The sequence below is a fragment of the Merops nubicus genome, unplaced genomic scaffold, assembly GCF_000691845.1.
Source record: "Merops nubicus isolate BGI_N331 unplaced genomic scaffold, ASM69184v1 scaffold15892, whole genome shotgun sequence".
Lineage (NCBI taxonomy): Eukaryota > Metazoa > Chordata > Aves > Coraciiformes > Meropidae > Merops > Merops nubicus.
The window spans coordinates 1-24,042 of record NW_008592983.1 but is presented as its reverse complement, the minus strand read 5'-3'; the positions used below and the strand labels follow the sequence as shown (position 1 = coordinate 24,042).

General features: G+C 50.4%; 1 protein-coding gene across 1 annotated transcript; it reads right to left on the bottom strand.

The window, feature by feature from the left end:
* Positions 1 to 7,708: 7,708 nt before the first annotated feature.
* On the bottom strand, positions 7,709 to 23,599 carry LOC103768194 (peripheral-type benzodiazepine receptor-associated protein 1-like; the record flags this gene model as incomplete). Its single annotated transcript, XM_008935334.1, has 12 exons — positions 7,709 to 7,735; positions 11,073 to 11,186; positions 12,199 to 12,270; positions 14,754 to 14,857; positions 15,591 to 15,626; positions 16,004 to 16,075; positions 18,152 to 18,320; positions 18,507 to 18,658; positions 18,784 to 18,910; positions 19,515 to 20,642; positions 22,838 to 23,017; positions 23,297 to 23,599. Coding segments are annotated over 12 exons (2,484 nt in total), but the record flags the coding sequence as incomplete, so codon positions are not given.
* Positions 23,600 to 24,042: the final 443 nt, after the last annotated feature.

Sequence of the window (24,042 nt, the reverse complement as noted above, 5' to 3'; positions counted from 1 at the left end):
GACTTCTCTAAGCAGCCTGCTCCAGGGCTCTGGCACCCTCAAAGTGAAAAGGTTCAAAGCTTCACCTCTCCCTCAGCCAAAGCCCCTCTCCCTGCCCGAGTGCAAATCCAGCTGATGGCCCAATCCTCGTGTGGCAGAGTGCCCATGAGGCAGGGCAGTGGGCACTGCTGGGCGAGGGGAGTGGTGTGCCTGCAGGCTGCTGGACAGGGAAGCAAAGTTGCTGCTCACCAGTGCTGCTGTCAGCTCGCTCCTGGCCAATTCCACATGGCAGTCGTGTCTTTCCTGCTGCCACAGAAGGCCCTGCACTGCCTCAGTCCTTCAGTGTCCTGAAGAAAGTCTGCAAAGCAAACGGTGAACCCTGCAGCGAGTCACAGGTGAGGCTGTGGCTGGAGCACAGGTCCTGTCTGCAGAGCCCTGGTCCCAGACAAATGGGAGGGAACCCACCCAGAGCACAGGATGTAGGAGAGAGCTGGGTTTGGTCAGCCTGGGGGGGAGCAGGCTCAAGGAGCCTCACTGTGGGGTCCAGCTGTTTCATGGAAGGGCCCTGGGGCAGCTGGAACAGCTGGAGCTGGACCCTTTACCAAAGTGCAGGACGAGAGGCAATGGGCATGTGGTGCTGCAGAGGAAAATGCCATTAGACAGAAGAAAATCACCCCTGAGAGTGGTGCAGTGCTGGGAGCAGGCCTAGAAAGGTCCCCTCTGCATCCTTGGAGACAGCACTCACTTGACCAAGACCCTGAGCAACCTCCCCTGGCCTTCAAGGGAGCCCTGCTGCGAGCAGGGAGGACTCCAGAGACTCGGGAGGGGCCCCCACCCCACCCCTCCCTATGGTCCTTTTTCCCTAGCAGAGTATCTGCCCGGGCGCCCCCCCCCCCAGCACTGCTCTTGTGCAAAGGGGCAAGAGCTGGCAGATTTTCAAAGCCATGATCTGCCTGCTTCATCTGCTGCATCACCCAGCCCACCGTTAGGAGACCAACAGGACCATTCAAAGGCTGGCCAGGCAGTTAGTGCTTATCTGTGCCAATAATTGCATTTCACAACTAGGAACTTACTTAATTGTTCTCGAAACTGCCTGAGAGAACAGGAAAATGAGAGGTTCTGAGAGATGCTTTGTCTCTTGAACACTCTCCTGCAGACCACGACCCAGATAAGGGTGCAAGAGAAAGAACTGGTATCTGGGTGAGCCTCCTGCTGAGCACCAAGCCCCTGTGCCCACCACCATCAGCAGCAGAGGAAGGACCACGTGCTGCTCCTCAGAGCAAGGCAACAAGAACCTGTCCCTGCAGCAATGCCTCAGAGCAGAGCTGTGCCAGCAGCACCTGGGATCACAGAACCACAGAATGGTTTGGGCTGGAAGGGACCTTAAAGACCATCTAGTTCCAACCCCCCTGCTGCAGGTGCTGGGGAACCAGGGCAATGCTGGTGACTTTGCCCAGTGGTGTGAGTCTGTCTGTCCCAGGGGAAGTGCTGACCCTGGCTGCAGACACGGCCTCCAGCTCGGGCACCCCCAAGAAGGTTACAGCTGCTGCTTCTCTTTCAAAGGGTTTTGTTCTTCAGCTCATCCCCTGATGAAGTGATAACAGCAACAACGGTTAGTTTCTTTCAAAAGACCTCAAACAACTGGCTTAGGAAACCTCAGCTGGTAAATTCAGTTAGAAGGGCAGCCAACTTCCCCCAGGGCAGGGCAAGCTGAGGCTGTTACTGCCTCCCTGGTGACTTCAAAGGTGTGTCTGCTCCAGAAGTCATGGAAACTCCTTCCAGTGCCCACAGCTGCAGCAACTGCACTCCTTCAGAACTTCCATTCTGTCCTTGCCCTGACTCCTGTCCACCCCAGGGGACTGTGGTTTGCTTCAAAATGGCAAGATCCTCCTGAAATGTTTCTCTCTAAGGAGCAGCAGCTTCCCAACCCAGCCCCTCTTATCAGGGTAACCCTGTAAAATCCCCAGGAAAGCCCACGGTGACTTCTGCCACCTCACCTGAATTCCCAGAGGACCAGAACTGCCACTGTCTATCTCCAGCACACACACCTCCACCCCCTTGCCAGATCAGAGACCACCCAGGGCTGAGGTCCTGCAGAAGTGAGCAGCCAGAGCAGGTCCACATAGGAGGACTGGACATGGAGTAGCCCAAGTAGTCCAATCAGATTGTCTGAGCCCATCACAGCAGTAGCTGTGGCAGAAGACATGGTAACTGCAGCAAGTTGGTCTGTCCCAGGGAACCTGCCCTGGCAGCACGAGAAAAGAAGCCAACACCTGGCAGGGACACAGAGGTCCTCTCTGCAGGCGTGTGCTCCCAGCCTGTGGAGAAGCCAAGTGAAAAATGGAGAACATGAAAGCATCTGAAACTGTACTTGTAACAAAACCCATCACTGACCTCTGAAATGTTGCTTCATTCTAGACATGACCTCACCAGGGAATGAATGAAATGCCGTGGTCTGGATGTCCACAGTACCTGATGCTGCTTTACAGGTAGGACCAAAGATCAGAGAAGGGACCCACAGGGAGAAATCCAGCTGTGCAGGACCCCCCAGGCTCAGCAGCACCCACAGCCAAGGGGCCCAGGGCCTAGACCCACGGCCCAGCCCTTCCCAAAGCCACCCAGGCAGTGCTGCAGGGCCAGCCGAGGTCTGGGCCCCCCCTCGGGGCCTTCTCCTCCAGGATTAGCTCTCTGGCACAGGAGAGGCACAGAATTTTCACCCCCAGGAAAGGCAGGCTCCTCTATGAAGTGCTGAGGAGCATCCTCAAGGTGCCCACTGACCGGTATCACCTTCCCCTCTGCTCACCCCACACCCAGAAAAAGCATCACCGAATCTTTTTACTTTTTTACGGAAAATGTATTTTTGTGAAAATAGACTTTATTATAATAAAATTTGATATTAAATAAAAACAGACTGCATCACCAACACTCGTGGACACCGTGCTGGCATCACTCACGTACCTCACGTAACTGTCCTCCTCAAAACAAGTACCCCATTGAAACATGCAAAGAAAGAAACACGGGAAAGGATAGAAACCATGTAGTACAAAACTCTCCGTGGCTTAGAAAGGGATGTGTCTTTAACTCAAGGAACACATCATCTCATATGAAAATAGCTGCAAACTCTCCATTCCCCAGCTCCTCTCTCCGAACGCTCCGACTGAGGAGCAGCCCGCCTGGAACAGCCAAATAAAACTGTGGAAGAGGCAGATGAAAAATAAATAAATAAATAGATAAATAGAGAGAGAGAGAGAGAGAAGAGAAATAAATAAGGCGGAGTTCCCCAGCCAGCAGCGTGTGGTTGAGGTGAACCAGCCAAGAGCAGCTTAGAGCAGCCCACCCCAGGGGCAGGACCACCGACCCCCTGCAGGGTGTCGTGGGGGATGCTCCGAGGCACGGCTGCATATTTACAGGTTTACAGTACAAATAACTCACTCGTCAGCCCAGAGACAGCAAAAAGGGATTCAGGGGAACAGAAAAGTGCAAATCGTCTTTGCAAGGAAGTGAGGGGGGGTTGACACAACCTCCTTTGGACCAGAGAAATACCAGGGTGCGCAGTACGAGGGAGCTCTTCCTAAGGGGTCGGGGCTTTGCTGGGAAAAGCCAGTTAGCTAACTTACAACCAGAATATAATTTTGAAATGAAAATATTTACAGGGGACCGGTGCCTCGAGGGCTGCGTGGGGCAGGACACTGCTCTGGAGGTGGTTGTACCCCAGAGCTGAGGCCTCACAGCCCGGGGCTGCCTTCAGAGCCACTGCCCACGCTGGTGGGCACCCACGGCCGGGCTCTCGGCAGAGCCCCCAGCTCACAGACCCACTGAAGAGTTCTCTCTATTCAACATACACTTTTTCCCTATGAAAATACTCTAACCAGCTTATTGCAGAGGGCTTCTCCTGAATTTTCAGTCCCTGTGTGGAGCACACAGTCTGTACAGCACAATAAATCCCTCGTTAATTTTTCTTACTGGATCCCAGTTTTCTGAAGAGCTTTTTTCCTCTGAAGAAGAGGCCTCTCTTCTTTTTACTCTGACCAGCTCCATCACTGCTTTTGAGAACGGCCAGCGATGCCTGCTCTGGACACTGCTCACCCATCACAAGGCAGGGAGGGGGAGTAGGAGTTGGTGAAGAGTCGCTCTGATCAACAGACCCATCCGGAGTTAACTGGGGGGGGAAAAAAGAAAACAAAAGGGAAAAAAATCAGCAGTTAAACACGATGAAGGACATCACACCAATGTCAACCTCAGCCAGAGAACCCTGTCTCCTCCCCAGCCCTCACCCTGCAAGGCTCAGCTTGTCAGCCTGGCCCAGGCTGCCCAGGGCAGTGGTGGAGTCCCCACCCCTGGAGGGGTTTCCAAGCTGTGGAGATGTGGGGTGAGGGACACAGGGCAGTGGGGACCTGGCTGTGCTGGGGGAATGGCTGGACCTGATCTTAAAAAAGGTCTCTTCCAACCAAAAGGGTTCTATGTGGATTTAAACTTTTTTTTTTTTTTTTATCCTCTACTCAGACTCTGCCTGAATTCAGACATTTTGGAACTCCTTAACTGTGGGCTGAGAACAGGACATCAGAAAAGCCCCGTGGAGGACTTGGTGAAAGATGCTGCTTCAGAGCTGAAGATACTGCAAGTGGAGAACCTCCTGAGAGCACGGATGGACAGATACTGATGCATTAAGAAAAATCCAACCTCAGGAGAACAAGGGCTGTGCAAGAACTTCAGAAGTTCAAGGAGAATAAGCTGTGAGGCTTCTGAAACAGTGGCCATTAAGAAGAGAAACTCAGAGTCTTGTAAGTCTGCTCATCATCCATCAAATCTAGTCACAGGAGAAACAGAAGGTAAAGTCTGAAGCTCTGTAGTGGCACCAAAAATGGAGAAAAAGTTCACAATGGAGCAGGACATGGAGAAGTCTGGCATCAGGCTGCACACAGGAACCGAGACATGTCCCTAAGTCACCCGAGACTGCTAACTGGGATCCACAGTCCCAAATGGTGCTCTGCATGCTGCTCCTTTGGGAAAGGGATTTTGGAAATCAGAAAGTGCCCTCATCCTGGGCTCAGTTTCCTCTTCACAAAATACTAGTGGCACATCCATTCCCAGCAGCAGCCTTCTTTCCATGATCTCCTCTTGCTGGGTTTAGGTGTCCAGTGACCATTTCTGATGTGGCAGGACAAGCTTTCCCAGGAAGCTGCAAAGTTCACCAGGGAAGAGCCTCTGGGTTCCTGAGGCCTAGGAGAGCACGTGTCCCACCACCTTCTCTTCCAAAAAACCAGCATCTTCCAAGCTCCCAGCTGTACATCTGACACACAACATGACAGTGGCTGGAGCTGTGCCAAGGAGCAGGGCTCTTCCACGACACGTTGCTACACCACAGCCCCATCCTCCCTCTGCTTGGGTCCCACTGAGTCTGTCCCTCACAGGTCTGTGAGCAGCCCCAGCCCCAGCCGGGAAGCTGAGTTAATGACACCAGCAGCAGGATGGTCCATCTGGGGTGGAAGCTGTACTGAAGAGCAAAGACATCAGCCCTGGAAATTCTCCCACGGGGAAGGAGTGGGAATCCCAGGAGCAGCTGGCAGGCCTGGGTGAGCCTGGCCCTGGTCCCCAGCAGATCTCCAAGGCACCAGTGCTGTCGCAGCTCCAGCGCGAGCGGGCGCCACGGGCTGGGTGAGGGTCCCTTCAAAGCTTCCTGTGGCTGGAAGCAAAGGCAGCACCATTCCACCCCCCTGCTGCTGCCTGGCACCCCCTCCTGCCTGACAAAGCCCAGAGCGTGGCTGTGCCCTCTCCTCCCTCTGGCTGGGGTCATGCTGTTTGCCAGGTGCTTCATGTTACTGCAGGAAGAAAGTTCTGGTCCAAGAGGAGCAGGAACGTCTCCCAAGCCAGACCCAGCCTGCACAATACCTAACAAGTCAGTCTGGAGAGGAGCCCAGGGCCAGAAGCTCTGACTTGGTGTGGAGACATGACCCCTCCTGACTCCAGGAAGTTGGAAGTCAACTACTGTCTTGCAGCAATCACTTTAAACTGTCCCAAGAGACAGTGCCACCAGACTCTCCCTCACCTGAACTAAGGTCCCTGGCTAGAGGGACAGAGGTATCTCCTCCCCACCTCTCTTCATTACAGAAAGCAGTACAGTGGTGGATTTTTCCTGAACTCACACTCCATTGAGGGGCTGGAGCGTGGCCAGAGAAGGGCAACAAAGCTGGGGAAGGGTCTAGAGCCCAAGTGTGGTGAGAAGCAGCTGAGGGAGCTGGGGGTGCTGAGCCTGGAGCAAAGGAGGCTCAGGGGAGACCTTCTGGCTCTGCACAGCTCCCTGACAGGAGGTTGGAGCCAGGGGGGGATTGGTCACTTTCTCCCAAGAAACAAGTGATAGAACAAGAGGAAACAGCCTCAAGTTGCACCAGGGGAGGTTTAGGTTGGACATTTTTCCTAATGTCTTCCCTGGAAGGTTTGTCCAGGCCTGGCCCAGGCTGCTGAGGACAGCAGTGGAGTCCCCATCCCTGGAGGGGTTTCCAAGCCATTCAGATGTAGTGCTGAGAGAAATGGTTTAGTTCTGACTAGCAGTGACAGGTTAATGGTTGGACTTGATGATCTTAAAAGTCTCTTTGCAACCAAAATGCTTCTGTGACTCTGTGATTCTACTTTCACCTGTTAGTCTTGTTCCACAAGCTTTCAGAGGCACTCCTGTGGGTCTCCCCACGTGCAGCACTGTGCTGAAAGTGCTGCAGAGGGACCCAATGGCACAGCCAGGCCCTTGTGAGAGCTGCAGCTCTGCCTGCAAGGTCCACTCCCCCAGCTACCACTGCAGCATCCACACCAATCCTTCCATCTCCTGGCAGCACACGTGCAAGCTGCCACACTTGGTGTTGATGGTCCAAGCACTAGTCAGGTCTGAGAAGTCTGGAAATAAATCCAGATGAACCATTTTCATTCAGCAATGCAAGAGAAAGTCAAATGTGGGCTAGCCTGGTAGCCCACTGGGTTAGCTGTGTGCACAAGAAAGAGTCCCTGGGTTCTGCTCCAGAAACCATGCACTGTGCAATTTCACTGCTGTCCCAGGGATTTGCACAATTTCTGCAAAACACTGTTTGAAACTAAGAAGAAACACAGATCTGCTCCCAGTGCCCCCAGGAAACAGGAGTCTCACCCACCCCTGAGCCCCAAATTGTTTGTTACCAGGCAGAACAATTATCTACACAAGGTTGGGTTTAGGGACTAAATGTTGCAACTTTAAGTTGATGGTGTGCAGAAGATTTTGAGGACTACATTCAGGAAGGAGTAAAATCAAGAAGAAAAAAACCCACAGGCTGAATATGGGGTGGGCTCAGCCTGAGCAGGATCTTGCAAAGGTCAAACAAAGCTTTGGCTGTTGCCATGCTTGAACAGTGGCAGAAGGGTCAGGCTGAATTACAAAGCAGGTCTTTTCCAAACCTGAGCATCCAGCACAGTCCTAGCACAGTCCCCAGAACCACCAGATAATTGTTCCTAACAACTGCACTTCACGTGCTGAACAGAACACAGCTTGTCTGTAACACAGAACCAGTCTGGCAGGTAGAGGTCTGCCACCAGAGGATTTGAAGGTGACTTGCTGGCAGAGCCCCAAACCAGCCTGTCAAACTACAAGCAAGAAATGGAATAAACTCAGGTGCAGGACCCTTAATATGCTAGGCTGGGTGGGAGATTGAAGAGGTCTTCTCACAGAGACTTACATGGTTGCTCTCTCTCTATGTATCATTCATATCTATCATTGGACTCTTCTCTTCCTCATTCTCTGAAGAAAAGAACCATCACGGGTGCATAATACAGGCAGAAAACATGACATCAATTAGAATCAAACACTTTCTGAAGGTGATTCACAATCAGTCTTTGACAGAAACTGCATATTACTGATGCAAAAATACTCATTTGACAGTCACAGCATTAAAGCAACTGCTCTAAGCTGGTGAGCAGGATGTTTCAGGGCCTTAGCTTGTGACTATAACTTCTTGGATATTCCTCTTTATGCTGTATTTTTGTTGCTTACTTGAGTCCCCAAACATTGTCAGTTTGAAAGTGAAACCTTTTTCAGTGGCCAGCATTTTTAAGATTTACCCAGGAATGATTCAAAATGATCCAGTTTACCCAGTTCAATTTGGAAAGCAAACTGGCCTCATCCTCAGGCCTTTGGCACAGCAGCAGGGACAAGAGCAGTGTGGAGAACAGACAGGGGGACAAGATCAAATCCAAGAAGTTACAAGGGATTTAAAAATCACTCACAATCACGCTGGAGAGGCTCCTGTTAAGAGTGGAACCAGCTTGAAGCCCAGTGCAAAGCTCTGCTGTGGTGCACACACATGCCCCTGACGTGTCAGGTCTCAAGCTGGGACTGGCAAATTTGAGGGGAGCCTGTTTTGCCATGCTGCCTTCCAAAAGGTTCAATCCTTCTCCAGAGGCTGCCATGCACCTTGCACCTTTGGTGAGATTTCTGCATACTCCCCACTCCCCCATCCCAAAGAGCAGCAGCAAAGGTGCTTCTGTTTGTGCTGTATTTGCCACCACCACGCTTTAACAAGCAAATGCCTGAACTCTGTGCAGTGGACATGTCACTGGAGACTGGAAATCTTCAGGCATGGCCGTAGCACTGTAAGAGCTCATTCAGCTCAGGGACAGCCCTGAGAAGGTGTATGTTTGACAGAATGAGGTGTTGCTTCTGCCTCAGCCCTCAGGTGTTCTGCCCATGGGTAGGGATGCTGCGACGGGGTCAGGTTCTGGCTCTCCTCAGTAATCACTGAACTTATTTAAATGGAGTCAACTAACACAAGCTTGGTTATGAGCAGGGTGAATGCAGAGCTTCTAGAAGGGGGTAAATATGCCCTTCATATCTGGAAGCTGTTTGGCTAGATCTGGATTGCAAAGGAGGAGCAGGAGAGGCAGGACTGCACACAGCACTAAGCCAGAATCCCCCAGGCCAGCTCTCCTGGAGAAGCAGGGAGGCAGCAGGACAGGAGGCAGCCTGGCACCACACAACGTGGCAGATAATTACTGTGGATTAATGTGGAAATAAAACTGGCTTAATCATCATCAACTGAATTCTCCAAGTCCCCAGACTGTGAAGATGTGTAGACGACGTGTAGGTGCAGAGGGGTCTCGTGGTGGATTTGGCAGTGCTGGGTTAACAGTTGGACTCTAGGAACTTAAAAGCTCTTTTCCAAGCCAAACAATTCCACGAGGAGGAATGCCCTCCATGCAGGGAGGACCTTGCTACTAAGGCCAGCAACAAAACCTGGGACATGGCCAGTCAAACTGGTGTCACCATCTCCTTACCAGCACAACATGAGAGAGGGATGCAAACAGGAATACTTGAACTAAAGGCAGGTTTGTTGTACACATTGTTCTGTTCCTCTCTTGCTCAGCCTTAAGCATGAGCTAAGCCAAACCCTTCACATCTGCAAGTGGCAGATGAGCTCGCTGAGCCCTGAAGGTTACCCAAATTTCCCTGTGGTTTCTGGGATGACCCAGGCTGGGACTGGAATACTGGCCCCTGGCATGTGCAACAGGCCCTTGTTGCTCTTGGTTGAGAGAAGGGTCCCTGCTGTTGACAGAGAGAAGGGCCAGATCTGTAATAAGCTGCACTATGAAGTCAACCTGTTTTAATTTTACAGGTTCAGGTCTCCTTTGGCACCCTCTATCCCAGCAGATGAGTAATGTGGAATAAGTAGATCATTCTGAGAGGGGAAACTGAAGATGGAAATCTCCTCTGCATGCTTGTTTCCCCCAGGAAAGTTAAGACTTGTGTAACCTCAGGGCTCTTAAACCCTCATTAAAAAGCTTGTTAACCTGTGATTGGCCAGCATGGACCAGCACTTATGGGCTGGGAGGAAAGGGTCTGAGTATCCTCAACAGGTAAGCACAAGGGATACAGACAACTCCTGAGTTTAGAAGATGATCCAGCAAGCTCCCCACAAACCACATTTCTGAGTCTACACTTTGTAAGGCAGCACCAAAGCTGTAGTGCAGCCCCTGTACCCACAAAGCTCAAAATGCCTGGAAGTAAGAGATGGGGCTGCAGGGGAAGCCTAAGGGAGATCAGACAGCATCTGAGCATAGAAATGGGAGCTGGGTGCAGAGAAAAGAAATAGCTGAGCATGAAAAATAGGACAAGGAACACTGCAGAGAGCAGGAAAGCTGGGGTGGCACCAGGGGAGAGTTCACCAGAGGATTCAAGGGCACTTGAATTCAAGAGTACTTCCTCAAGGTCTCTCTCAAAGTCAACCTCTGCTCTTAGACATTTTTATGGGTGTGGCACCACTTGACAAGTGCCAATAACCTCCCAAGAAGAACTGAAGGTTGAGTACATGTGAGCTGCAACCAAGCTGTGTCTCTTCTGCCTCCCACTCCATAGAATGACACAGCATATGAGGTCCAGGAGGGACCAGGGAGGGGTTACACTTTGGGTCTCACCCAGTGAAGACTGACTGAATTTGGCAGATGATCCAAATTGGCCACTTAAGCATTTGCTTCAAGAGTAACAGCAATTTAATGCAGGGAGTTACTCAACCTTTGAATCCCCTGGGTCTGTGGATGCTTTCAAAGCTTCAGGATCCATCCCACAGATATGTCTGGGAAACCCCCTAGGGTGTTTTGAATTTATCTGGAAGCTCCTCAGACTGAATTAAACTATATCTAGCTCAGGATGGGTGGAAGAGTATTGGTGTTTGGGTGTTGGTAACTCCAGAACTCTCTGGCATAGACAGGAGCATATCTGAGGAATTTCATGTGTCTGGGGAGCTGGCTGAACTGCTTTGCTTGCAGCAGGACTTCACCACTCACCCTTTTGTGTATTTAAAGAATTTGCTGGTGGGACCTGGGCAGTCTTTGCTCACCTGACCATAAGGAGACTGAGGGCCCTGTGGGTGTGGTTGCTTTGTGCCTATTTTTGCACTAGAGGTAAGTATTCAAGAAGAGCTCCCAGCCCTCCCTTCTAAATGTTGGAGCACCTCACATGGGATGAGCTGAGCTGCATGCAATAATTTACATGATTCCAGCAGATGCTGCATGCTGCAGGATGCCCAATCTCCAGCCACACCACAGCTTGGGTGTCTGAGCTATGCACAGTCCCACAATCTTACCTGGCTCTCAGCACTCAGTGGAAAAGCTTCTTTATCTTTGACCACGCCTCCATCCGAGATCACAGCTTCCAGGAAGTTGGATGGAACAAGCCCTCTCTGCTGGTTCAGCTCTCCCTGCAACATCAACATTCAGTTCTCACATCAGGTTTCCTGGCTGATGGAGAAATAACACAGAAGGGAGTAAAGGAAGGAGAGGCAGCAGCAAGCCATGACAATTGTGTTCCAGCAACACGGGCACTTCCACAAACTCAAAAACATTTCCACTGCTGTCCTGGAAGCCACTGGAATAGGACTGTGCCAGAAGCTTTCTAAAAGCCTTTGATTTGCTCTGTTTTTTTGTGTGGCTTTTTGTTTTTTCCTCATTGTTTTTGCTGTTTTTTTGCTTTTGTTTTTTTTTTAAAGAATGAGGTATTACTGGTACAATGTCCTGCTGGCATTGCCTCAGTGCTGAGGTCCAGAGCTGCAAACCAAGCTTGGCCATACTCCTCAAAAACTGCCTCCAGTCCAACAGCAGGTGGTTGAGAGACAAAACCAATCCCAGCACTGTTGTCTGGCCAACAAAACATTCACAGTGATCCTCTCCAGACTCTCCCTGGGGCTGAACCTCATCTTTGATGTGTGAAGACACAGCTTTCTGTGCAGGAAAAGGGGGATGATCCAATGTCTAGCACACAGCTCGTGGCAGACACAGTCCCCAGGTATGCACAGGAAATTAGAAATCAGCTCTTGTAGACGTTGAGATGTTGAAGTATGGTCAGATGGGGGTCATCATACACTTTTCTTACTGTTTTAGCCTCCTGCCCTGAGTGAGACCAGGTGTCTGAGTACTTGGTGTCAAATCACTTCATAGCAGATGCTGATTCAGCTGGTCAAAGCACAGAAAAATGCATCCTAGGAAACCTGCAGCCAAGTTATGCCAAGAAATCAACTCAGAACCATTTGAATGTTGGGTTTACAGGAGAAGGGTGGACTGCTAGAAACAATTGTCCCTGCACTGCGTAGACCAGGTTGTTTTTTTTTTTTTTCCCAAAGCAGAATATTTTGTTCTCTGATTTCTGCTCTTCTACCACTAGATGGACTCCGAGGACTTCAGATGTAGCCACAGCACCTTCCCAACCTTACTTACATAATAGAACCCATCATCATCCATGGACCCAAACACAGTGATGATGTCCCCGGCGCTGAAGGTCAGCTCAGCCTGCAAAGAGCCAGAGAACAAGGGTCAGAGGAGAGGCACTGCCTGGAACCTCCACCAGAAACACCAGGTCACCCTGGGCTTCACCCTGGGCTTCGTGCACAGTCCCCCCTGAGGGAGGGAGGCCACTGTGTTAAGACTTACAGGACCAGGATGCAGAAGGGAAACTGAAGTGGGTAACAGTGGAATTCAGGGCTAAGAAAGCATTTAACAAATTAAGACAAGAGCAAAGCCTGTTTCTTAAACTCATTTTAACAAGGCTTCAAAATAGCACCTACCACTTGTTCTGGAAAGGTATGCAAGCTGAACAAGCAACAGAAATAGCTTGAATTTTGTTAAAATACTCTTTAAATACTAAATCCTGCTCCCTGGGATGAGCCTGTTGTGCATGCAGCACTCAGGGATTAGTCACTAGCATGACACACAAATGGCAAGATCTGACCTGGAAACAGAACATTACCTCTTAACCCAAGTGACCCTTCCCCAGCACATCCTCCTGACCTGCCAGCCACCCCAGCACGGCCTCCATGGAGCACAAGGCCCAAGACAAAGTGTAAGGAGTCTCTTCTAATGGAAGAAACTGCCCAATTATAGCAAAAAAGCTGCTCCAAGATTGAAAAGGTGGAGTCTCCAAACAGGTTGTGTCCCACTCAAGACACAATGGCCTTACAGGCACTTCCCAGAAGTGTTACCTGGAAGGGACCTACCTCCAGTGTATCTCTCAGAACTGTTTTGGTTGGAAGAGACCTCTAGGATCATCAAGTCCAACTGCTAACCCAGCACTGCCAGGTCACCACTAACCCATGTCCCTCAGCACCACATCTCCAAGGCTTGGAAACCCCTCCAGGGATGGGGACTCCACCACTGCCCTGGGCAGCCTGGCACAGCCCTGGACAAACCTTGCAGGGAATAAACTTTTCCTAATTTCCAACCTAAACCTCCCCTGGGGCAACCTGAGGCCATTTCCTCTTCTCCTGTATCACTTGTTCTTTGGGAGAAGAGCCTGACCCCCACCTTGCTGCAACCATTCAGGCAGTTGTTGAGACCCAGAAGGTTTCCTCTGAGCCTCCTTTGCTCCAGGATTAACACCCCCAGGTCCCTCACCCACTCTTCACAAGAACTGTGCTCTAGACCCTTCCCCAGCTCCATTGCCCTTCTCTGGACACGCTCCAGCCCTTCAATGTCCTTCTTGGAGTGACAGGCCCAAAACTGAGCCCAAGATTTGAGGTGTGGCCTCCCCAGTGCTGAGTATCAGGGGACAATCCTTATCCTAGTCCTGCTGGCCAAACTATTTTTGACATAAGCCTTATATTTACCTTATTATATCCCTAATACTCAATTTCTCTCCAGAGGGTGCAGGCTCCTCCTGTTGGCTGTGAATTCCTCTGTTCTAGCAGAAAGACACTTGTAGGGAATGTCACTCTGAGACACACAGAACAGCACAGCCAACCCTACTGCAGCTTGCTGCACGTTCACAAACTGCAGCTGCAGCCTTCCAGCAGAACAGGGAGCCAAATTCTGTGTGACCTGGGAGCATCTCCAACAATGGGACAGAACTGCACCAGCTTGTTTCAATCATTTGAGCTCTGTCCACAGGGAAGGTTCTAAGAAAACCAAATAATTGCAAAAAATAGTCACTGCCTGGATGACAAGAGGTCAGAAGTGCTCATTGGCCAGATCCCATGCTCTTACTGTACCTCTCACAAGATAATCCACCATCCCTAAAACATTTTGTCCTCAGAAGCAGGCTGTCTTGGTTATGACACACTCAGTTTGGGAGGCAAGCATCCCCTGAGCTGTGCCACCTCTTGGCAATACACTCCCTTCTGGATGCATGGGAAGAATCTGAACCCAAACCTCATGTTTATGTTTGCTCAGAGTAGACTAACACAGCTATGGAGGGACAGAGAACACAGCATGCTCTAATTTAGAAAGGGTTTTTGCAATCTCTCCATTTGCAACAGGCTTAGCCACAAAATTACTGTTTGGATTATATGTAGGGATTGCTTGAAAAGCAAGAACTTAGGAGACTGCTCCATTGGTCTGGTGTTGCTTGAACAAAGACCTACACAGGTATTTAACACAAAAGACATGCTCCAAGACACACTCATCTTAAATATCAGAAGTGCATTCAAATCCTTAAGCAGGTTTTTCCTTTTATCCAAGTGTGCCCTGGATCAGTTACCAACAGCCCAGATCTGCTCAGTCCTGTCCACTCTAGAGGATGCTACAAGGCCATGAGATGCTCACCTAGGTTCACTGAGGCACATACTGAAAACCACCAGGGGTATATTGCTCCAGATGCTTCACAGATAAACAAACAGCAGAGAAAGCATGAGAGAGCTCACTGGCAAACTCTACATTTTTAGCAGTAATACTGCCAAGCTCTAATCATCTCTGACCAAAATGCCAAGTGTCTTGGGATAGAAGAAAAAGAGAGAGGAAAATGAAACCTCCAGAAGGAGTGAGCAGCTGGTGGTCATTACCTCTACATCTGCATTTGGAGAGCTCTCCTTAGGGTTATAGTCAAAGACAGCCACCATACTTCGAGGAGTCAGCAGTTCAGCTTCAAAGTCTTTATGCTTCTGTCCTGCAGGATAAAAATAAAACAAAAATATCCTGAGCTGGAAGGTCTAGGACAAAATCCTGAACTATAAAAATTCACCCCTATTCTTGGAGTGGACTGAGCAAATGAATACTAGAGGGAAGTCAAGTGAGAGAAAGATCTTAGAGGCCCTAGAGACATTTGGTACAGCAGTTTTCTGATCTCCTGTACCACCTCACAAGCACAGAAATGGGGATAACTCCCCATTCCAGCAGCTAGGAGTATGTAATTTATGTTTTCTATCTATACACCCACATCTCTGTGTGTATAGCCTGCCTGCTCAGCCCCACTCCTCATAGCTTTGAGTGTACAAAAGCAAAGTCTGGTGTTACAGAAAATGTGCTTTGTCCAGTCCTTCACCTTATGGATTTAAGCCCTGCTTCAGGTCAACCCTGGATGGGCTCACAAGGGGTTTGCAGGCTTGGCCTCTCTGGACATCAGCAGATGACTCTGCTCCTAAGGAACCTTGGATTTTAAGGACTGTGGCATCAGAGGAGTATGAGATTTCCCATCTCCTCCAAAGCACAACCACACATGCCATCCACCTTCAAACACTCCGCGTTTGGTCAAAGGCCACTGCACCCACTACTCATTAAAACTCTTCTTTTGTGAGAATGACCATTTCATCCCAGTGCTCTGAAGCAGCAGGCCAGGGTCTTGCAGTGGCCCTTGAATGCACCATGCATCTGTTATTATAGTGAGAAAGAGCAATTCTCACCTGGAGGAGACTTGTACTTCTCCTGTTTATCCAGCCCTACTGGAGGAAGAAAATGTCTCATTAGTGAGAGTTCACCTTTCAACAGTGACCACAGGACACTACTGACAAGCAACAACAGAAAGAACAAAGACCAAGGCAGCAAACAACAGAAGCAAACTGTTCATGCAACTCAAAGTCTACACCAGCAACCATGACTTGGGGACGTAACAAGAAGCAGAGGTCAAACTCCAAAACTATAAAAGACAGAGCTGCTGTTAAAAACTTAACACCAGCACAGGGATGGGCTCTCCTTCCACTTCCTAGCAGTCCTACAGAGACAAACATCTCAGGGTCCTGTAAGCAAGCAGTAAAAACTCAATGCAGTCTGTAATCCTATTGCAAAAAGCAGAGAGGAAGCAGTGGGGGACACAGACCTTTCTTGGAGCGTCTGGGTTTTGGAGGAGGGACGGTTTGGCGGCGTGGAGGTGGAGAAAATGTGCCATTTCCTTAATAAAAATCCAAAAAAGCAAATCAATGGACAAGAGAAACGGACAGTGAATGGCAAGTGAAAAGCATCTTGAAGAGTGAACAGGCAACAGAGCAGCAGGACACGCCTCCCCTGGGAAGCAGACACTGGGGTTTCCACGGGCAAAGCCCCAGTCTCCGTATTTCCTACGTGGACTCACACGAGGCATGACCCACATCCTAAACACAGACAGAAATCCACATTTTAAGTGTATTTATGCCCATTAGCCATACCACAGTACACACCAAACGTCACTGTGCTTTGTATTTCAGAAGCAGCATAAGGGTAAAATAAACCCTGGTACCACTAACACCTGAAAAATGCCAGGGGAGGTGGACCCCATGAGATCACTCAGGTGTGAGGAAGGGATGTGGGGAGGTCTCTGCCTAAAGCTTCTGCACTGAATGGGGTCAGCACTGGAGGAGGGCCCAGCTGAGGCTGCAGAAGGAGTTCCCAGATCAACCCCTCCAAGGTGTTTTCTTAGTTGTGAGGCTGTAATATGGGTTTATGGCAGTAGGGTCTAGAGCACAAGTCTGGTGAGGAGCAGCTGAGGGACCTGGGGGTGTTGAGCCTGGAGAGGCGGCAGCTCCGGGGAGACCTTCTCCATCTCAACAACTCGCTGACAGGAGGCTGGAGCCAGGTGGGGGTCAGGCTCTTCTCCCAAGGAAAAAGGAATAGGACAAGAGGAAATGGCCTCAAGTTGCACCAGGGGAGGTTTAGGTTTGATATGAGAAACAATTTCTTCCCTGAAAGGTTGGTCCAAGGCTGTGCCAGGCTGCCCAGGGCAGTGGTGGAGTCCCCACCCCTGGAGGGGTTTCCAAGCCATGGAGATGTGGTGCTGAGGGACACGGGTTAGTGGGGACCTGGCTGTGCTGGGGGAAGGGCTGTACGGGATGATCTGAAAGGTCTCTTCCAACTAAAATGATTCTATGATTCTATGAAAACAATCTCCCTTTACCTCTAGGGCTGGGTGCTGGGTCTCACTGAAGGGAAATGGAAACAAATTGGATTGTTGCTTCTTTTTTTCCTGCCTTTTTTTTTCTCCTTGGCTTTTTTTGGTGGGAGGAGGGAGGATTGGTTGGCAGGGAGAGGCCCCTGTGAGAGGCAATGAACAGCTCAATGCCAGGGCTTTGCCATCAGACCCACACTTGTGCTACTGCTGAACTGGTAGGAAAACACCAGCCAGTCAACACAAGAATTTCCTCGTTTTAACAAGTGGGGCAGGTCAAAACTTTGCCACAGGTAGAAAGGAGTCTCAGAGAGGTGCAGGCCCAGAGATGGGAGGGATAAGGGACAGGCACTGGGACACCAGCAGGTTGACAATGGTCTTGGGGCAGCTCACAGCCACTGAACTGCAGCCCGAGCTGTGGTGGCTGCACACCCCAGGGAGGGTTCCTCTCCCTCCACGAGTACAGGAGTGGGAAGACACCAGGAAGTCTCTGTGGTGTGCAAAGCACTGAACCACGTACTTCAGGGAGTAAGGAGGAGCACAAGGACCAGCTCTGCTCCTTGTACACTCCTGACAGCCTACCCTCCTTCCCCACAAGTCCCTCCCCATGTTCCTCCACTCCCACATCACAGATTCTCTCCCCCAAGAGCACGATCACCCCTATGGCTTCAGTTACTGCCTCACAAAACAAAGGAGGGAACAGAGAAGTGAAAACTCTTCTTCACATCCTTCAGCTGCTCTTCAAACTTTTTTGTTTCCCCTTCTCTGGTGAGGATCAGCCTCACTCACACTCCGTGCCAAGTTCAGAGACATGATACATGGAGCACAGGAGCAGCTCCAGCAGCTGCAAAGGGAGCCTTGGGCAGCTCTGTGCTGCAGTAGAGTCAGCTATGACCTGAGACCTCAGACACCTGCCCCCTCACCCACCGAGACCTCCCTGCTCGCTGCTGCAACAGCCCCTCAGAAGCCTGCAGGCCCTGGGGAGCAGCTCTAGAGCTGGTTTTGGTGGGCTGCACTGGCCACACAGCTTGACAGCACGACTGAGCTCTCCACATTTCAGCCAAGAACCAGGGTGCCAACAGCACAGCCATGAAGGGGACACAGTACCTATGCCCTCCGTGCGTGTGTCGGCAGGCAGGAACCCTTGCTTCAGGAGCTGCTTCTTCATGTCCTTACTCTCCACCTGGACTTCTGATACCATGTTGCAGGGAATGTACCCCTCCCTTCCTCCACATTCACCTCTGTAAAAGCCATCAGCGTCCTTGTCTCCACATACCTGCAAGGCAAAAGACAGGCCAGACACCGTTTATGCCACAGGGACTGAGATGCAGAGAGGAAGGAGAAAGGGATGCTAAGGAAGCTCCCAAGATGAAGGAGGCTGTCTCCCAAAGGTTTATGCTGTCCCTGGAACACCAGATGGATCCACAGAGAATGGGAGACGCTCACTAAGGTGTGCTCTTACTTTCAGGATCTGTCCCTCCTTAAATGGGAGCTCCTCTTCTGCTGCATCAGGGTTAGGAGACATAGAAACAGGATCGTAGTCGAAGAGAGCCACAAATATTCTAATGTCATCATCTTTACCCGAGGTTTCTGAAGCAGTGCTCCTTGGAGGACCTGTGCACAGGGAGAGGACATCAGAGGGAACGTCAGCACCGCTCCCCTGCCGTCACCCCTCACGGCTCAAATACTCCCTGTGCTCTCAGACACTCTGCCCAGCTCTCCCCCCCTTGCCCACTCACCTGGACTAGAGAGCAAAGGTTTCTGCATTGGGTTTCTTCTTACACTCTTGGTCCCTCTTCTGCTGGGAGCCTGCCAGGTGGCTGTGCCAGGCAGCTCCTGGCCCCTGGGGTCTTTATTACCAGGCGCCTGCAACAGGAACCACCAGAGAGTTAGTAGCAGCCTCTGCCCTCCAGTGCTGTTTGCTCAGCCCAAACGCACTCCACAAAGAGCAGCACATCCAAATGCAACATTCCTCTTCAGGGACACTCCAGAGCTGAAAACACCAAGGGAGCTGGAAAAGAGAACCAAGTACAGGGCAGACACCCAGCCAAGCACCAGTGACGAGCCCCTTGGCGAGCGTGAGGATGCAGGAAAGGACATTTCGAGGGCAGGCAATGACATTACAGCCATCATCTACAGAAAGCTTTCACAAATCAGCTTATTTCATCAGGGGTTTTCATTTGGGTCCCACAGCCTCCTGCTGTGAGGAGGAAGACCCAGTGTGAAAAGGAATACTGCATCGGTGACACTCGGTCAGTTAGCAGGAAAAGCAGAAGCAGCTAATACAAGAAAAGCCACGGAGCAGCACAGAACTACAGAATCTCTCAGATATTCTTCCAGACAATCCTAGAGGAGGGTCCTCTCTCCGGACAACACTGAACAAAGCAAGATACAGGCAGGCCAGGGAAGCAGAGGGAAGCTAACGCCACTGCAAGCTGCTTCAAAGCCAGAATAGGAAAAGTCACCCAACCCTTTTGTGCAAGGAGGTGCTACGTATCCCCTTCGAAGGATGTTCGAGCCTCCTTCTCCAGCCAGGTGACTTACAGTCCAGCTCCCAGCCCTGCTCCTCAGAACTGCTCTCACATCTCAGTGCTTCCTTCTCCTGGCAGAAGAATCGCAGGCGCTGCCTCGGAGATCCAGCCCACTCCATGCTCTGCTCCTCCATCACCTCCACTCTGCTCAGATCCCTCCTGCCATCCGCGTGGGCAACCTCAGACTGACTGGAGCCATCGCTCCAGTCCCCCCGACAGCTCTGGGACCTTTCTGGCCACAGCCTGCTCTCGGGGGGCGACGCACAGGTCGAATCCTGGTCATCTTCAGAGTCATACTCAATGTCTATTTCCAGGCTCCTGGGGCTGGAGCAGCGTGCTGCCACCACAGAAGGTTCTGCAAACCCTGAACTCGCTGCTTTCGTGTGGCTTCTGCGTAAAGCGCCTTGTCTGGCACGACTGTACATATCAAACCCCTCCTTACCACCAGCACTGCTCACAACGTTCAGCTCTTCCCTGAGGCTAGGAGCTCTGTACAACCCACCTCCCATCTGGCTGCAGTTGCCCAGCAGACGACTGCAGTGCTCTGTTAAATCATTCTGTCTCTTCCTACCCATCTCAGGCCGACTCCGGATTTTCTCTCGATAACTATTTCCTTTCTTCTTGCTCCAAGCAGGACTTGCCCCAGTACCAGACTTTGGATCGTTCTCCTGGTAGCCCCAGTTCCAGTTTGCCTTCTTCTGATTCCAGGCCGGCTGGACAAAGGCAGGATTCACAGGGTCAGCATCCCCTCTGCTCTCCTTAACACCATGTTCCTCCTGTGGAGCCTGAGCAGACAGATCTGTGGAGGTATTACTCCCATCTGCCTTTAGAGATGGCTCTTTGATGTTGAGTGGCTTCTCTGTCCTTCCTGAATGGTGGGTAAGAGATTCTGAGGAGGCCTGAGGGTCTGCCTTTTCCTCCACAACACACTTCTCATCCTCATCTTCATCCTCATCCTCTGTCACTTCAGGGATGCTAAACAATTTCTTGCTGTGGTTCTTCTGAAGCGGGAGCTCTAGTAGCCTCTCCAGAATCTCCTCATCGCTGTCAGTATCATAAAGGTCCATCTGTACCCAGCCCCCAGAAAAGCCACAGCCAGGATAAGCAAAGAAAAAAAAAAAAAAGAGAGGAAATAAACATTAAACAAGAGGCAAAGTTACAGGTGATTCCCTCCCAGCACAGCAGGATGGAGCGGCGACGGTGGGCTGCAGCGAAGCAAGGGTAGGAAGCAGGAGAGCAATGGGGCTTCTGCCAAAAGGCAACCAGATGGGCTAGCAATGCAGTGGAAAGCAAGAGTGGCTAATGCATGGGGAGCTCCCTCCAGCCCCTGCCTCTACCCTGCAGCCCCTGCCCCCCTAGCCCGGGATGATGGGGCAGGAGAGGCCCTCGCCCCGCCGGGGTCCTCCCTCGGCAGGGCTAAGGCTCACTGCCCGTGCTCACACAGGAGCCACAGCCCTCCCTCACCTCCCCCTGCTCCTGCTGGGACAGAAGGAAGTGACCCTGTGCAGCAAGACAGCCCTTGGAGATGCTGCTTCTGTGGGAGGACCTTCCCTAGACCCTTCCCATCATCTGTCAAGGTCCAGCTCTACAGGAATTTACTCTCTGCAAAGCCAGGTGAAGAGCTGCCACAAAAACCCATGAAAATCCTTTACCTTTAGATGGGTAAGAGCCTACCAGGTTACAGAAAACTTTTGGGGAAACTGATGAATCTTAACATTTGTCTTAGAACAACTGTAGAATTTATGTTTTGTTTCTTACTGCATTTATACTAAGACAAAAAGAGAAAATCCCAGATGCATAATGTAATTTAGGTCAGAAGACATCTCTGGAGGTGTCTTGTTCAGCCTCCTTAATTTATATCATGACACATTCTAAAACCATTTACCAGTAGTTTAGAAAGTATATGTAGCTTTTAATGTTTTAAACTAGTCATGAACAGGTCTGTTAAGAGACAAAAACTGAACCAGTGAGGAAAAAAAAGACAGTTGTAAGCTGCCTGTTGCTTTGTTGATTGGACCAACTTTTTCCAAGCAAACGCTGGTCTTGAATTATATTTAGAATTGGTGGAAGGTGCCTCCAGAGCTCTCCAGTTCAATCTCCCAACTGCAGCAGGACTGTTGCCAACAGTAAATCAGTGTCTCCAGCTCTCTGGGGCTCCTGCCACGCTGCACTGCAGGTCCAACCTCCCCACCTGGGAAGCAGAACCTCCTTCAGAAGAAGAAAAGGAGCAGCAGCAAATTTATTCCAGAAATATTACTGCTAGTGATGATTTAAGGCTCACCAGACCCAACCTGTCTGTGGTGCAGGCCAGCACCAAACTACAGATGTTCTTGAGTCACATGAAATAAAAAATACTAAGGGTGCTCTCTTACCATACAGGGACATCATTTTCTTGCAAATCTTTCTAATTTCTTGGTCATTCAACCTCAGCACTGTCCCTCATGCACATGTATCTCAACTGCTGTAATTCATATGATCACACACAGCTTCCAGCCACCCACTTTTGAGCACGTTCCCTGTCACAGATGGGGCTGGTAGAAGCCCCATCCTTGGAACTATTCCAGGAGAGGTTGGATGGGCCTCTGAGCAACCTGCTTTAGTTGCAGATGCACCTGCTCAGTGCAGGGAGTTTGGACTGGATGGCCTTGAAAGGTCCTTTCCAACCCAAACCATTCTATGGTTGTATGATCATCACTCACAGTTCAGCTCAATCAGTGTTTCTTCAGTTACAATATGTGAACAGCAAAGCCACAGCTAAGCTCCCACGAGCCATCCATTCCTAGAGAGAGCACCAAGGTCTATGCAAAATAACCTGCACTAAGATATTCTTATATGTTATACTATGCTTGCAAGATTGAGACCAAAATATTATCATTGTCTTGCCTTAGAAGGGAAGTTGGGTTGCTACAGAATCTACAGACAGCTGGTCTTTACAGATTCCTCTGTGTTCACTGTTTCTATTAACAGCTTGATCAATAGGATTGATTTTTAACCCTGGGTTCTAAAGTTCACATTACATTGTGTGTTTTTCCAACTAATTAAACCCTGGGTACATTCATTACAAACAAACACCCTTCCCTCTCACAAAGAACCTGCCTTTTTACTAGCTTAAAACACGACTGAGAGTAAAAGCAGAGCAGGCAGGAACATGGCTAAGCACTGCAGGGAGTGCTGGGCTCAGACCAGCACCTCCTCCTGTGAGCTGATGACATGGGATGGCTGCACTAGCACTCCCCAGAAGCATCACTCTGCCATAAGTTACCTTTTCCCCATTTTCCCGGTAACCTGCCTCTCTCTGGTCCCACTTCTTCTCTTCCAGAGCTTCTGAAGACAGTTCATCTTCTTCCTCCTCTTCCAAAATATCTGAAAGGTCAGAACTACGGTTGTGCTCTGCGAAGAGGGTCAGCTGTCTTCTTCCCATGTCAGACAGCTTCTCTTCTTGCTGTTGAAAAGCAAAACAGATCCCCTCAGTCCTCTCAGGCACTCTGTCAGCAATAAAGTAGCATTTTACCTTTCTCTAGCACACATACAGCTAAAATGTGGCAGGAAATAAACTGGGCAGCACCCAACTCAGCAACTGGCACAGGTCTACACACAGAAAACAGACAGACACATTTTATAGCCTGCAGAACAGTGCTGTGTAAGATCATAAAACCCACGGGTGTCCAACACAATCCACACCCCTCTATGGGCAGAGACATTTAACCAAGCTTAAACAAACCTCTCTTTTCACTCTGGACATTTCTTTCATCACCTCCTTGCCAGGGGACAACCTCAGGAACTCCTGGCAGCTGCTCCCACCCACGCTTGCATCTCGGAGGGTGCCCTCTGTGCCCTCAGGCTGGCTGGGGGAGGGCAGAGGCTCTGGGCTCAAGTGCTTCTCCTTTGCCTCTTTCTCTCTTTCAGCATTGGGAGCTTTTGGTGACTCTTCCGCAGAGCACTCGTGGCAGGTCTCCATCTGTATCTTCAGACTACTGTTAGATGGGCTTTCCAGCTCTGGTGCTCTGGTTACAGGTTGCTCCATCTGGGAAATGAACCAAAAAAGGTCAACAAACCCAAAGAATCCTGGGGGAGATATGCAATACTTGTGCACCAAAAGGGGCCTTTACCACCCCAAACTCTCCAACACAAACACTCTATGCTCTGTGCTGTTGGCATATGAATATTTTGGCAGGCAACTGGCAGCTGGGAGAGCTGGCCAGCCCCAAAATAAAGCCCTCCCCACCATAAGCTGCAAGTAGATGCACAGTCTTCCCACTCCTGCAGCTCTGGCCACCACACATGCCTCATGTAAGCCACAAAAGTGTATTAACAGTAGTTTTAGAGCAACAAGATGAAGGAGAGCCCAAGCTATACAATAAGGTCATTTCCCACAGCAATGTCCTACACGCCAGCTTGCAGGTTTGCTTGAGCTGGAGGATTCCAAATACCCCATGTTACCACAGCTTCCCAGCTCCCCACCAGACA